Source organism: Scleropages formosus, chromosome 23 (assembly GCF_900964775.1).
Source record: "Scleropages formosus chromosome 23, fSclFor1.1, whole genome shotgun sequence".
NCBI lineage: Eukaryota > Metazoa > Chordata > Actinopteri > Osteoglossiformes > Osteoglossidae > Scleropages > Scleropages formosus.
In genome coordinates this window covers 13,367,899-13,383,367 of record NC_041828.1, presented here as the reverse complement: position 1 = coordinate 13,383,367, position 15,469 = coordinate 13,367,899, and the positions used below count along the sequence as shown (strand labels likewise).

Sequence of the window (15,469 nt, the reverse complement as noted above, 5' to 3'; positions counted from 1 at the left end):
CGGGTACGAAAGAAAAGCCTTTTGGGAACTGCTCGAGCGTGCACGCGACGCCACTTGCTCTCTCTCTCTCTCTCTCTCTCTCTCGCTCTCTCGCTCTCTCTCTCTCTGCCTCTCTCCCCTGTCTCGTGCACGGCTCTCGCTCCGGCTCTCGCGCTCTCCCCCCGCGCGCTCCGTCGGCGCAGCAGCACCACCACCAGCAGCAGCAGCAACAGCAGCAGCAGCAGCAGATCGTCCTGTGAGTCCGTGAAGAGCACCGATCTGAAGCGCTCGGACAGCGGGCATCGGGGGCATCTTTCGCTCGGGCTCGGGACGGTCACTCGGCACCTGCGCTCTCTTTCGGACACACAAGCCTTCGGGGCTGCAGCTGCTTCGCCAGGCGGTTCGCATGTTTACACAGTCAGTACCCTGTTTGTTTGGAGCGTCATTTCAGAGCATCCTTGAAGCCTTGCCTTCTGTTTCCGAGTACTAAAAGAAGCGGGGCTGTGTGTGAAGAATGCACGGGGCTCACTCTGCTCTCGGATTGGGAATACACTCGCATTGTGGATTTGTGTCTCCAGCAATTGCTCACCCAAGAGGCTGACTTCCATCCTCCTTCTTCTGCCTTTTCTGCCTCTTTCTTTTCATTGCGGGTTTCTTGCCGGGTTCTTGCTGGATTGCGATGTCCTGCCCTGGTCCTGATGGTGCTGTGCCGGAGGTGACAGGAGAGGTCCGGCTGGAGGGACGTTAGGAAGCGCTGTGGTGGGTCACACATCACAGACACCAGGGACGAGCATCTCGGACCCCCCATTCTGCATCTGTGGCCAAAACCCTCCGAGTTCATCCTCGACACATCACCCTGGAACCGCCGCTGGCCATAAAACCTGGTCACTGTGATAGCTTCCTGGAAAGACATAAGCCCTGGCTTATTGATTGATTTCTGGGTGATTACTGCTGATCGATCTCCACGGTCCTGGCGCTTCATCAACCACTGAAAACCACACGGTTCCCCCCCGAGCTGACTGCCCACCCCCCGTCAAACCCATTCGCAATGCCCAGGCACTGAAAGGGTGGCTCTGCTCGGTCCTCCTGTGCAGACAGCATGGCTTCATCCCCGAGGAGATGCAGATGGGAGATGATGGTGGCGTTGGGGTGCCTGCTCCTGTGCGCACTGGGATTTGGGCCCGTGTCGTCCAGGGGATGCAACGACAACGCCGCGCACAACCTGGACAGGAGCTGGTACTCGAAGGACGGAGAAGAGGTGCCCATCATGGTCCTCATGCCCATGAATGAATCAGCGCTTATGAGCAGCATCAGTCAGGGCATCGACCCCGCCGTGCAGCTCGCCATCCAGCACATTCGGGAGTCCAGGCTCTACTCCTTCTCCCTGATCCCCAAGATCTACGACACGGAGGTAACGCGCGGTGTTTCACAGCGCCTTGGGGGTCGGAGATTGTGTAGGCGATCGCGCGCGCGCGCGTCTGTGTCTGCGTGTGTGTGCGTGCGTGTGTGTGTGTGGGTGTGTGTGTGTGTGTGTGTCTGTATGGGTCTCATGCGCCGTGCGGCAGCCCCGCGAGCACCTCGCAAAGCACAGCCTTGTAGGTGCACGGGGGTTCGCGTGGGAACCAGCTTCTGACAGGGTTCGACATGTCATTTGCGCATTGCCGTGCGCGCGCGCCCGTCCGCAGAACACAGTTGGCGCACACGGTGGAGTAACGGAGACGCGTTCAGCTCCAAGCATCCAATAATCACGCAAAGAGCAATGACACAATTTCTGCTCTTTTTTTACCTTCCTCATTTGCATATCAAGATCACACAGAGCGAACTGCGGAGATCATCATACGCGCGAGCGGCACTTTCGGTTTGACACACAGCAAATAACACGATTTTCAAGCCCGTCCGCGCCGTTGTGCCTTTACAGCCATGGAAACCATGAGGGGTACGCGGTGTGAAGAGTGAAGACAGTGTAGAGGGTGATGCTCTGCGGTGGGATGGCGCATGTTAAACATGCATTTCCCAGTGTTTCTATGTAAATTCCTGCAGTCTCCGGTACGCACTCGGACGCGCGCGCGCACACACACACACAGATTGCAGATACAGATACACAGATACACGTTCGACGCCTCAAAACGATCAGACTCAATCAATGACAGACTGGGTATCAGCCTATTTACAATTTCAAGAGATGATGCATTTTGATGTAAAACACGGTTATTTTTACACCCCCTCCCCCCCCCCCCCCCGGGTTACACTGACCCAGTGGATGTGAGGCTGGTGTCTCACTTGCATCGCTGCACTGATATTATAGCAGTCGTGCGATCCGCGCAACGCTGGAAAAAAACGCGCTGTTTGGTCACGATTTTGCTCGCATTTCGTAACAGTGCTGTGGCTTTTCTGCGCACCTGAAGATGGCAGTCATTTCTTGTCCTAAGATCATCCTAGTGCCCAGGGTGCGCGCGCGCGCACACACACACACACACACACACACACACACACACACACAGGGTGTTGAAGGACGCACTCATTAGGGTTGCTTTGGGTGAAATGAGCACCTTTGGTCCTTGCTGACATACAGCAGTGGCACACATGAACTGACCTGATGACCAGAAAGGGAACAAAGCACAGCTGTCAAAATCACTGTTGTCCTTTCATGTTAAATCAGTGGGTTTCAAGCCTTGCTTACTCCTTTAACACACCTTGGAACAGATGGAAGCCTCAAAGGCATCATATGACTAAATTATATCATCATTTGCAGGCCTGTTTTGATTAACTAATGAGGCTGCAGTCTGACTGTCAGTCGGAATTTTTTTTTCTCTAATACGTAAAAAACATTGTGTTCGGCAAAAATGTGAGCAACCCACTCTGTGTCACAATGTCATTTTTTTGAAATGGGAGGAGTGTTTGTGATTAATGGGGTGAACTGCTTTTCTCCTTTCTGCCAAAAAAGCAGGGCAGCGACTAAAACGGTTAACAGGCTCAAAGTACGGTGTGACTGGTTTATTGTGTGCTCTATGGATAGAAGGTGATCTGTGGGGGATGCAAACTACAGTCCTTCACAATGCTGCCCAGTTTGTAAAATGCGATGAAGTGATATTAATAATTATACATTTTTTAAAGCTTAGAATAAATGTACCGCACAACACACAGTCTGAAATTGCTTGTCCCAAGTGGGGTCGCAGCAAAGGTTAACTTGGCAATGCAGGGCACAGGGCCGGAGGGGGAAGGAACACACTCAGGACGGGATGCCAGTCTGTCGCAAGGCACCCCAAGCAGGACTCGAACCCTAGACCTACCAGTGACCAGGACCCGGCCAAACCCACCACGCCCCCACACCCCCTCTGAAATGTACCAAAGGTATCCAAAAAGCACTGGTCGTAAAGACTAATAATTCATCTGAACCCATATTGAGGTTACACTAAAACTGTTCAGTAAATCACTTTGCCGTCATCAGTTGTTTAAGCAGCACCTTTGGACCTGTAAACACTACGAGCGATAGTACAGGACTCCTGTGTGTTTTTTGTAAATATTTTAAATATTTATTTCCTGCACTGGTTAGCAACACTTGGTTTGCACTCTATACTCCCTCATGGGTTAAACACAAAAAGCTGTAATGTGTCTAACTGGTCGTGTTATTTGTATGATCCTTATTTTAATTATCTTGGTTACGGACAGCTGACTTCGGTCACGTTTTGTGTTGTCTGGTGTGTTGGGTTCAGCAAGGAGATGCTTTTGGACATCTTTGGAATTTTATTTCCTGTCAAAACATTAACAGTCGTCTGGGAGACAGCTTCCTTTTGCGGGTGGTTCTAGAAATGAACAGTATTCACATTTCCGTGTTGACAAGAACAGGTATTTATGATGTAGTCAAATGTCTGAAAGTACCGAAGATACCTCGTAATGTGTGGTTATGCAAATTTCTGCCCGGTGATCCCTTGTGTGTGTCTATGTGTGTGTATGTGTGTGTTATAACGGGATCAAAGCCTTTCAAAGGGCCTCTCATCCTACACACATCTCTATAAGCTCTGTATTGGGTCAAAAAATGGTGAATGCAGAATAATCCCAAAACCACCCAAGGGCACACATAGTGCACGGTAGTTTCTGTGCAGCGGTCACACGCCGACCCACCTTACTGCTCATAAATACTGTGCACAGTTTACAAATATATACCATGTAGTGTAGTGACTAGCGTTTATCGAAGAAGGAGCTCACGAAAATGTGGTTTGCGTAAAGTATCAATAGTGACAATGGAATCAATCAATAAATACGTGCAGCACAAGAATCAATACCACTGTGTTTTGACATGAGTATCCTCAGTGTCCTCTAAGCCATCCCGAGGCTTAGAGAACCATTCTCGTACCGCGGTCTGTTCAGTAATGATAGACAGCAGGTTGAATCATTAACTCAACCTAACACTTGATCTTCCTTTTAAACTGGTCTTTAACACCTTTTAAAAACCTTATAAACTCTCCATATTTCCCGTAAGCTTTCGGCGCGTCACAACACACTCAGACCAACATTATAATTATTATTATTTTTGCAACATAATTTTTATGTTCCACCATCGAAGACCGATATTGCTGCGATGCTATATTTCCAACATCATTAATATTGCTATATGTTATATTTCGAGGGGTGCGGTGGCGCAGTGGGTTGGACCGCAGTCCTGCTGTCTGGTGGGTCTGGGGTTCGAGTCCCGCTTGGGGTACCTTGCGACGGACTGGCGTCCCGTCCTGGGTGTGTCCCCTTCCCCCTCCGGCCTTACGCCCTGTGTTGCCGGGTGGGCTCCGTGACCCCGTAAGGGACAAGCGGTTCTGAAACTGTGTGTGTGTGTGTGTGTGTTATATTTCTTCAATGCTATATTTCCAATATTGAGTCATGTTTTATAAATACTGTCTCAAGCTATATATTACTGTAGATTGTTCATTTTCACAGTAGTTTCCCTTCATTTTACAGGAACCAGTAGTCGCAGCAGGTAGTGCGGTTGTCAGAGCCACTGCCTCTGGTGTCAAAAGGGTGCAGGTTTGAATCCCACTTCTTGCTGTAATTCCCCTAAGCAAGGTACTTACTCTGAATGGCTCTAATAAAATCACCCAGCTGTGAAAAATGGGTAAATCATTGCAAATGGCTTAATGTTTGAAGCTGCCTTGGAGAAAAGTCTCCAGTAAATGTAACAGTATGAGCTCTGCGAGTTGAACACAAACTGAATGTAGCGAGCTGCTAAGGTCACGGAAATTCACCGATGGCTTTCCTGCAGAGCTTAATTAACAAGATTGACTTTTAGATTCTGTGTCCGTGTGTTTTAAAAATCTGTTACAGATCTGACGAGAACATGGTGCTCTGTGTCCACTTGCCATTTTAATGCCTTCTCCCTGGCATATGAGGGGGTTGGGCATTCCAACCTGGAAAGTGCACATGCACACATATTCTGTGTCACGTGCGTATATATTCACGCAGCCGACACCAATTAAATAGAGTAAAAAGTACAGATTCAAAATTTTTAACTCTGATCCTGTGTTTGCCTCTGAGAATAATATTGGTTACATCTTTTAATTTTTTTTCCAAGATATAAGTATTAATTTTGTTTATATTTTTATTTTGGTTTTTTATATCAAGACTGTTTTTATTTACTTTTTAATTACCACCACACAAAAGCTTACTCGTGATTTTTTAAAGGAGGCATAACCAACATATTTTTCACGGGGGAAATAATTTCTTAACCAGTCGTTGTTCATAATTTTTGAAAGGAAAACTTTAGTACAGTGATACATGATTAAAATGCTGCCCATATTTAATAAAGAAGCAAACAATTAGACAATTTACAGGGAAAGGGCTTATTTTTACCATTTTGTGATGTTTTTGTGCCACTGATTGTTAAAGGCAGGGGGTGCGGTGACGCAGTGGGTTGGACCAGGTCCTGCTCTCCAGTGGGTCTGGGGTTCAAGTCCCACTTGGGGTGCCTTGTGACAGACTGGTGTCCTGTTCTGGGTGTGTCCAGTCCCCCTCTGGCCCTATGCCCTGTGTTGCCAGGGAGGCTCTGGTTCCCTGCGACCCCATATGGGACAAGTGGTTCAGAAAGTGTGTGTGTGATTATTAAAGGCACAGCAGAAGGTGTGATCTATTTATGCACCCATAAGGCCTTTTGTAAGTGAACACACACACACACACACACACACACACACACACACACACACACACACACACACACACACACACACACACACACACACACACACACACACACACACACACACACACACACACACACACAGTCTGAAAGCTCTTGTCCCAAGCAGGGTTGCAGTAAGCCAGAGCCTGGCCTGGCAACACACAGGGCATAAGGCTGAAGGGGGAAGGGACCCACCCTGGATGGGACACCAGTCCATCACACAGAACCCCAAGCAGGACTTGAACCCCAGACCCACTGGAAAGCAGGCACAGGCCAAACCCACTGTGCCACTTCACCCCCTACTACATGAATGTATTCCTCCTAACATAAATACATACTCTGTTTTATTTTCTAGGGAATTTATTTGTTCTTTTGCTCTTTAGCTGTCAGTCATGTTTCCATATAGATTTATTGATTTTTAATTTATTGCTATGTCTTTTCACATATGGTGCTCCTGTCTTCATCTGCCCCCCCTAAGTGTTCTGTTAGTCCTTCTGTAGCCTGGTATGTCCTGGCAGTGTGTGTGAGCGCCAGAGCTGGGCTCTTCTGCCCCAAGGCTCCGCCCTTGTTGACGCAGGCCAGCTGGGAGTGCTGCGGCGCACGTCGGGCAGCTATTTTACAAGTTATCTTTCCCTGGCATGCTGTAAACAATGTGGAGCAGTGGGGAAGTGTGTGCTGGGATTTAACGCGGCAGATGTAAGTAATCGGCCCGGAGCAGCTCTTTATCCCTTTATCCCTCTCAGTGGATTCTCCTGCAGGCCGGATCCCTTATGGAGCCGAATGGCCTGGTCTGAATGGATCGAGCTTAGGGAGGGGTTCCAGAGGCTGGAGGAGCCCTACAAATGATGCATTTTTCGTCTGGGGTTCAAGGTGGGGGGTGTTCCCTGGTTACACGGTCCACTGATCACTCCTGGCCATGTGTGTATTGCTGTTGTGGGCCAAACCATGCTGCATCATCCATGTGCTGCCTGTCATGTGGCTGATGCCGCTCTTTGGCAGCCCTGAGATGGGGAGCCCTGCAGATTCACCTGAACAGGTGTCCTTCTCCTTTCGCGCACTGTAAGATCCAGTTTCACATGGACAATTCTCGGGTGAATGCTCCTTTTTACCTCGCTTCCTCATCGACTTATTAATAAGTGGCAGACGGCCGACGGTTCGCTAAGCTGAGAGAAGTCCCTGCTGGCGGGTGCCTGTGTACATGTGTTGACTTAAGCAAGTTCTCATGTTATGACACAGTCTCTGTCGGTTTCTGTGTTTATCCACCTCCACGGAAGGTTCCCAGGACCACCGTTTCAAATCTATGTGCAAATGTCGCAGGAGCACACTTATAAGGAGGAGAAATGCTTCACTGTGAAACAGCAGCTCGTCTAATTTCCAACAAGAACCCACGAGGTGTTTCTATTTGGTTCCCTCTGTGAGAAGGGAATATTGGGTGTACTGTCAAATGTAATGTTTGCATTAAATAATCAAAATACAGAGGGTAGTTAATAGGACTGAAGCTAATACCATTATGATAGTTTCACCATGCAAAGGACAGATTTATTCAAAATATTTTCAATTTTATTCAGTGTTACTTTTAAGTCAGAAGACAAGCTTATTGTTTCACAGCACATTATATGCCTGTATATACACTATGCCCGTACTCTACTCTTTTTACTGTGCGGAAATAACATTTTGTCATTGAGTTTGGAAAGGCTGTCTGGCCTAACTTACTGTATCATCACAGCTCCGCAATAAAAATACTGATCATATCAGGCTTGTGCGCTGAAAAATGCCACGTCAGTGAGGGAACGTGAAAGAAGCGTGCTTGAGCGGCATACGTTGAACTGAAAAACAAGGTCCCCCAAACAGCTTTTTTCAAAGCCCCAGAGAAATGACAAAATGAAACCAGAAGGAGACATCACCGATGAGAGATGCACTGAAATAAAAAAAGGTGATCTGTGGCTCGGTCCTTCAGCGGCAACCCACAGGCATGCACTCATTCATCTGGAAAGGTCAGATTTCAAAATTGATGTTTGCTCTGTAGTTCTGGTCAAGCAATGGTTTGTGTTCCCCTCTTCGGTCATTAAGCTCTTAGCACCCGCCAGGGTGTTTTAGACTTTTTCCCTTTTCCGCTGGCTTCCTGCACCGGTGCCACTGTGTTTTCTGTTTTGTGCACACACGCTCTGCGCAGCCTCTGTGTCGCTTGCATTAAGAGCATCATGCAAATGAAAAAATTGCGAGACAGAATCATCTCCCGAGTCCACAGTTTCAAAGCCCTGTGTTTAATCGCAGTGCTCACAGAGTTCAGCGAGTTCTGTGTCTTAAGAAGACTAGATGAAGTTTGTCATATTTGCTTGCAGAGGAAGGGACCCTTGCCTCTTGTGGTGACCCTGCTGTACACTACTGTTATTCTGAGAACCAGAGGAAGTCCCCGAAGCAAGCATGAGGCATGTCACAGCATTACCATAACAGCATTACCATCACAGGCCATTGTCATTACTAATCTCCCTTATGCATTGTCTGAATTTTGGGCATGCTTGAAAAAAAAGGTTGGCACATTATTTTAAGGAGAGAGAGTTCATTATTGCTGGTTATATATACAGTATGTACATTGTTTTAACTGTCATAGGCAGAAAACTCACAATAGGTAGGTGTCAGTGGCTTTAATTGAATGTCATAATGAACTCTTGAGCTTCGGATCTGATCCCAGTCGCTCATTTCTGTGCTGTCAGACTCTGTAGCTGCGTTTTAGGCATAGCTTGACAAGACATCCGTCCTCCAGCTACTGTGCAGCGACCCCAGCTAAAGGGCAGTCGTTCCAGCTACAAACCCGAGCACCGGCTTGACACGAGTCCCAGTCTCGATAAGAAGCTTGTAGGGAGAAAAAGGAACATGAATGCGAGGGCTGGTTTTAGTGATCCGAACGTCGGTGCTCCCTAATTGTGGTCCGTGGCGGATGCTGCGTGTGGCAGCGCAGAGCAGGAGAGGCCTCTTGCCATCGGGCTCGAGAGTACAAGCGGGATCTGTTCGCACGCAAGGTACCTCTACAAACTCCCCTGGGGGCTTTCGTGATGTCACCAAGGGCACCCGTGGAGAGCTTGTGTCTATTTTTACCCTCTTCTCAGGTTGCAAGGAAAACCCCTTTAACACCTTGTTATTGCACACCACTGTTGATAACAGCGGAACACGAATGGAACTAATAATTTGTTATTTGGGAAAGTAAAATGTTTTAACACTTCTGAATAATGAAGGCCAGTTCATTAATGCATTTGTGTGTTTGTCCTTTCTCTTTAAATACTTCACTTTCGGGCAAAATGCAGATTCTGTATGATTGTACCACAGAGAATTTTGTGCCACGATGAGGAGAATGATGCTACAGTGCATTTTTTTGGTTTAGTATGTAATTCTTTGACATAACAGAGGGGTGTGGTGGCGCGGCGGGTTTGGCCGGGTCCTGCTCTCCGTCGGGTCTGGGATTCAAATCTTGCTTGGGGTACCTTGAGACGGACTGGTGTCCTGTCCTGGGTGTGTCCCCTCCCCCTCCAGCCTTGCGCCCTGGGTTGCTGGGTTAGGCTCCGATTTACCGTGACCCATTTGGGACAAGCGGTTTCGGACAGTACGCGTGTACTTTGACATACAAGCACATTTCTGGTGGCGTCCCTTGTTAAAGGTTTGGTGAGCCCATATGGGAGCCTTGCTCCAAGTGCAGCCCTTCAGCTGAATTGCAGGACCAGTGGAAATAGTGACCCTTGTGCTGCTACCCAGGCTCTTGTGATCCTATGGAAGCGACCTAATGTTCACTATGAAGTTATTAATCTCCTCTGGCACAGTCACATACAAAGCAATGCATTTATTGGGCAATTAAGGGTGGCCATTGTTCAGCCTGTGAATAAAACTTCTCTGCAGAAACGGACCTAATGGTACTTGGTTTGTAATCAAAGCACAATAAGCGGTTGCATTGCTCGAAGGGTATATTGCCGTGCAGGGTTTGTGCATCCACGCAGAAAAGAGTTTGAAGATGGCTGAAACGGTGCAGTAAAATAACAAAGCTCTATGTGAAAAACTCCGCGCCAAATGATGGCCAGGGATGTTTTGTCTGTATCACACAATGCTAAAAATGGCACCAGTTCCGCAATTGATCAAGGACTAGCTGGACTGATTTAGGATTCTAGCCCATGAGTGTGTTTCACATTGTGCTGGGTTGTTTATGAAAGCTCCATGGATGTCCCTCGACCTCTCGCTATGCCCTGGCCTATTTCTTGTCCTTTCCAGCAAGAAGGGAGCCACCATCCTTTTACGCTACATTAGCACTTTGCGGTTTCAGGACATGCCTGAGTGACTGTCTAGCACAACAAAAACACGTTTTCCTCCGAAAGAGTTGCTCGCCTGGCTCTCCCAAACTCCCCAGAATTCAAACCTTTGAATTTTGTGGACACTCAATATTTGACTATTTTTAAAATACTCAAATTTCATAACCAGTATTCAGCAATTTTCAACAGTTGGATGGGAGGGAAGATAGTGCTGGGCACTGATTTTACTCACAGCCTTTGAAGCACATGGGAGGCCATACATGTTGCTCTGAGACACAAAAGGCAGAGAACCCCAGATGTGTCACTTACCATAGAGTCACTTTGTGCTCCCTGGGTCTCCTTACTATAAATGAGCGGTGTAACACATCAAGGATTGTTATCCAAACCCTGGCAATGGGACACATAAAAATCTCCCAGTGCAGGAACTATGTATGCAATTGTTCAAAAGTAGTTTTTTCACTCATTTACCTGATGCTTTTCTCCAAAGCAGCTTAGAATGATTTACCCATTTATGCAGGTGGATAATTTATAGCGGGGCCACATGAGATAAATATCATATGTGAGAGCATTATAGCTCTATGTGGGTGTCAAACCTGCAACCTTCAAAGTCAAAGGCAGCAACTCTAACAACTTGCACCAGCTACCCTTGGGATGTGAGTTAACCTGAAGTTTGTTATTCCTGGGGTAATTAGTTGTTTCCTGGTCTCAGCAGGAGGCTCATTGTGCAGAGGAAATGGTGGATTTAGCCGTGATATAAAGCTCTATTTTATTGCTAGGGTTGAATGGACACCCTATTAGCCATTGTTTACTTCTCTGAGTGTGTGTATTTAGGGCTGACACAACACACACTCCCAGGGAAGATAGTGTATGAAGCCAGCCTGTCTGTCTGATGACTTTCTTGAGTTTGCAATGTTAATGCCTTACCTGCTCCTGCTTCCCAGATAATCAGGGAGCACTGATCCATGCCCTGACTCTCCTACGAAAATTGAAATTGAATGTCGAATATGGTAGATTACAGTCATACATTGTTATGGGACGATGATTCTGTCACTCCTTGTTTCCAGTGCTTTGCTGAACTCTGATAGCCTTTTTCACCATCCCTGACAGATCCTTATACTTTATTACTCTGTTAAAGAAAGAACATTTGCAATCGGTTAGAAGGCGGTGCTTGTGCAGTAGTGCTTAGCAGAGTGATGCTAAGGTTTTGTGTTCACAGCCCACCTGGAGCAGCAGCTTTTTGTTGAACAGATAACGTAGGAGCCACAGAACTGCTGCTTTCAGATCCAATGTTTGCAGGTTCGAATCTTCCCTGCTGCTGTAGCACCCCGAGCAGGGTACTTACTGAAAGTTTCTCCACTGAAAATTACCCAGCTGTATTAACATTATATTCAGTATATTTGGATAAATGAAACCTTGCATATTTCCATGGTCAACAGTCTTCTTCTGTCACTCAGTGCTTGTACAATCCTTCAGTACCATGCAGGTAACCAAGAAAAAAAAAACAGACTGAACCAGACTGTCCACTGGAAGACTAGATTTTCATGGTGGTATTTCCGTGACACGTCCTTATCTCTGGTGGAATTTATTAGTTTGTTTTTGGAAATAGTTCCAAGCAAGTAGGGCACAGCCCAACCTCAAGGATAAAAATGGCCGTTGAGCAAACCCTCAGAGTTTATTTGATCTCAGGGGTGGAAAAATGTGGGGCAAAAATACATAGGGCTGGTAAATATTACGAAATCTAGATGGTTTTTGTTGATGAAAGTCATGTATTCCTAAAGACTCCTTTGAATTTGCCCACTTCTGGAGACAGAGGAAAATTAATCTCAAAAATCAGCACTCAGATAACTCGTTTGACCAGGTCTTTTCATGTCCTGCACGTGATAGTAAAAAAAAGTTCTGATGGAGATATTGTGTGCACCCTGTCAAGAGCCCAATAGCACTTTGTACCGCAGACAGCAGGCTTAAATGTAGCTCAGTGCTGGGGCGAAACCAATGTGCTTCCTGTATGCCTGGCTTGAGGCAAATCGGCGAGTTCTGCTATTGATCTCCCCTAATCAATGTGCATGGTCAATTAGCTAATTAAGCATGATGATAACACTGCGAAGCCACATGTTGGGCAGCTTCACACGGAGATGATGCGGCTGTGTGTTAGTTTTGGCCAAAGCGAACCGTTTGCGTTCTTTCAGTTGATACTGAAGGTTTATGAATGGATTATGACTGATTGCGACAACGCAGAGTTGGGAGTGGGAACCAGCAACCTTCAGAAATGAAGTCCATGTTCTTAAAAGGCTTCATTATTTCCTTACACTCTTGCACAACAACCAAATGCCAGAGGAAATAATAATAATAATAGTAATTGTACTAATAGTAATGTACTTGTTAGAGAAGCAGTGGCGAATGCAACAGTAAGTAGTACATTTTAATAATAATAAACCTGTAAAAATTCACACCTCAAAATAATTCTTCCTAGCTTAACTTACTACTGTGTACTACTGGGTATATTCGCCTGCAAATTTAATACCATAAAATAATCGTTCAGTTTGTAGACACCTACAGAAAAATTTCCACAGGGTGATATAGGGTGCATCAGTGAATTACAGTATTTAGGATGTCTGCATATTGGTACCCATTGGCATATTGAATTTCTGAGAAAATATGAGACTTATACGCAGAGATATATAAGTTTTATTGCTGCATTTCAGTTCACTGTTGTAGGGATTTTCATTGCTTTTTACATACTCTGAAAAAAAACAAATTAAACTGTGAGAAGGTAAATAAGCCTTTTTCACATTTTGCCATGATTTAGTCATTCTTTGCTTCTTAGGTTATATTTCACACGTCATCGACTGATCTCTTGCATCCTTTTAGTCCTTCACAATTCCTTATGATTTCCATTTGGGGTCTTGGTGAACTTTTCTGCTTTTCCCATCTTGCTCCTATCAAAATAACTGGCCACGCCTGCTGTCAAAAGAAGTTTTGAAAGACTCCCTGAAATTGCGGGGCAACCTTGTAGGATTGCAGCAAAGAGGTAGACTAGGATTGTTAAATATCAAGTTTTGAGCAAATGCGAAATCTTTGTTCATAAATAGCAACAGGGTGTTATATCGGTCCAGGCAACCATCCCAAGTTCACCTGGAACACAGGATAGGCCCATAAATAGAAACTATTAGGGGTAGATTTACAAAATGTGCAAAAGCCATTTACATAAATGGGTGCAGGAGCGCTCTCCCTAGCTGGAGCCTGTCTCCTGATACATTCGGTTAGACAGCTAATTGCTGGGAACATTACTAGAGAAACCAAGAGAGTAGGATAGGCCAAAAGCGTTTCCCTCTCTTGCAACGGGTCTTAAGTTCTATAATCACAGACGAAAACAAGACTAATCAAAGATGAAACAAAGACACCAGGGCCACTGCTCTGCCCTGCAAATGCATGTTTTGTTATGAGTTTTATTAGGTGTTTCGTAGGGGCAGGTGCTGCTCATATAATCAAACTGACTGCGGTTACTCCAGCTGACCGTTTCTGTTCGAATGAACATCAGAAATCTTATTCCTTAGGCCTTTTATCACCATCCAAGCAGGACTGTGTGCAGTCAAGTACAACAACAAGTGTGTGATGTGTTGTGCGTATCGAGTTGTCGGAAACCAATAAACTATTAATAATCCATTATGTGCATGTATACCAAGGCATGTGTTGTGTTTGTGCTGGTAGCTGAAACATACCCTTCTATATTTTTCAGATATTATCAGCCTTTTCACATGGTATGGGATGTACATGTTAATCATGGGGTGTACTATCATGCACATGGAGGGAATCTGCTGTTCAGGACTGCGATGGAGTGCAGTTCTGAATCCCAGATAAATGTATCGCACTCCGAAGCGAATGGCCAGGTTCTAGGCAATGTGAGACTTTATAAGGTTAAATGAAGTGGGAAAAAAGTGTTGTGCTACCTTTACGCACATTCCACTATCAAACATCCATTCACACCCCATCTGTCTTGCATATTAAGTACACCAACACATTGCATTTAGTGGGGTAACCTTGGTATATTGAGAATACACTTCTGGAGACCATCTGAAAAGATACATAGTCGGGTAACAAACTCTTTTGCTAACTTAATAAATGTACAAGTTCTGCAAGACGCCATTTGATGTGTCACAAACCTTAACCAACTGTAAGTATATGATCAGTCTTTATTATAGTTACATATTCACTTTATGAAAATGACAAACTCTAGTGATAAAAATAACATTTTAAATGTGCAGTTTTACATTTTTCAGCGTTGAGTTTTTAGGTAATTCCAAGTGAGGAGTATGGCATGATGCTGTTTCTATGGTAACTATGACAGATCAGGAACTCACTAAGAAAAGACACATTTTGTGTTATAATTTATTGAACTAAAGATGCATCGCTATGTGTGTTGCTGCTGGATGTGGGACATCAGGCTAAAACACAGGATTGTCCTGCACACACTGGTACATCTGTTCGCCCTGAGACCACTCGCTGCAAGCTCTTGCCGTTTGTTAAACGACATCAGTTTCAGCCTATTCAGCTCTGATATAGTGAATGGAAACAGAAAGCAAGTTGAAGCGAGTACACATGATGAAGAATTAATTGTTGACCTTTTTTGGATTGTGAGTCCCGAGGCGGGGGAGGCTAGCAGGCCCATAGCCCGCTTTCTAAGCTTTGAAGTAGCTTGACATACAAATTTACCCTCCGGGTGTAGCCCGCAAAGGGGCTGTTCCCAGTCTGTTTCTGTGATTTTGAGGACTGAACAGACGGACGCTCTGTGAATGAGTGCTATCCGGGCCGCAGCGCTCTGAGAATGACGAACCCCGAGGCCGCCGAAGTTCTGATTTCCCAGTGATGAGCAGGCTTTCATACACAGGTGGGAAGAACGCAGACACACCATAAAATAATCATTATCCATTCGTAAACTTAATGTTGCGTCTAGTGTGCGTGACCGAATCGTTCAGTTCGGTCGCTCTCTGTGTTTTCATTAGTCTGCATGTCCTGAGAGAGAGACACACGGAATGGA

At 45.8% G+C, this 15,469-nt stretch overlaps 1 protein-coding gene across 1 annotated transcript in view; it reads left to right on the top strand.

Annotated features, from left to right (window-relative positions):
• The first annotated feature begins 1,078 nt into the window (after window positions 1-1,078).
• Window positions 1,079-15,469, top strand: part of gabbr2 (gamma-aminobutyric acid (GABA) B receptor, 2) — a 161,349-nt gene continuing 146,958 nt past the window's right edge. Inside the window, exon 1 of the mRNA XM_018731961.2 lies at window positions 1,079-1,390. Coding sequence (XP_018587477.1) covers window positions 1,079-1,390 — 312 coding nt within the window. The remainder of the gene's footprint in view (window positions 1,391-15,469) is intronic.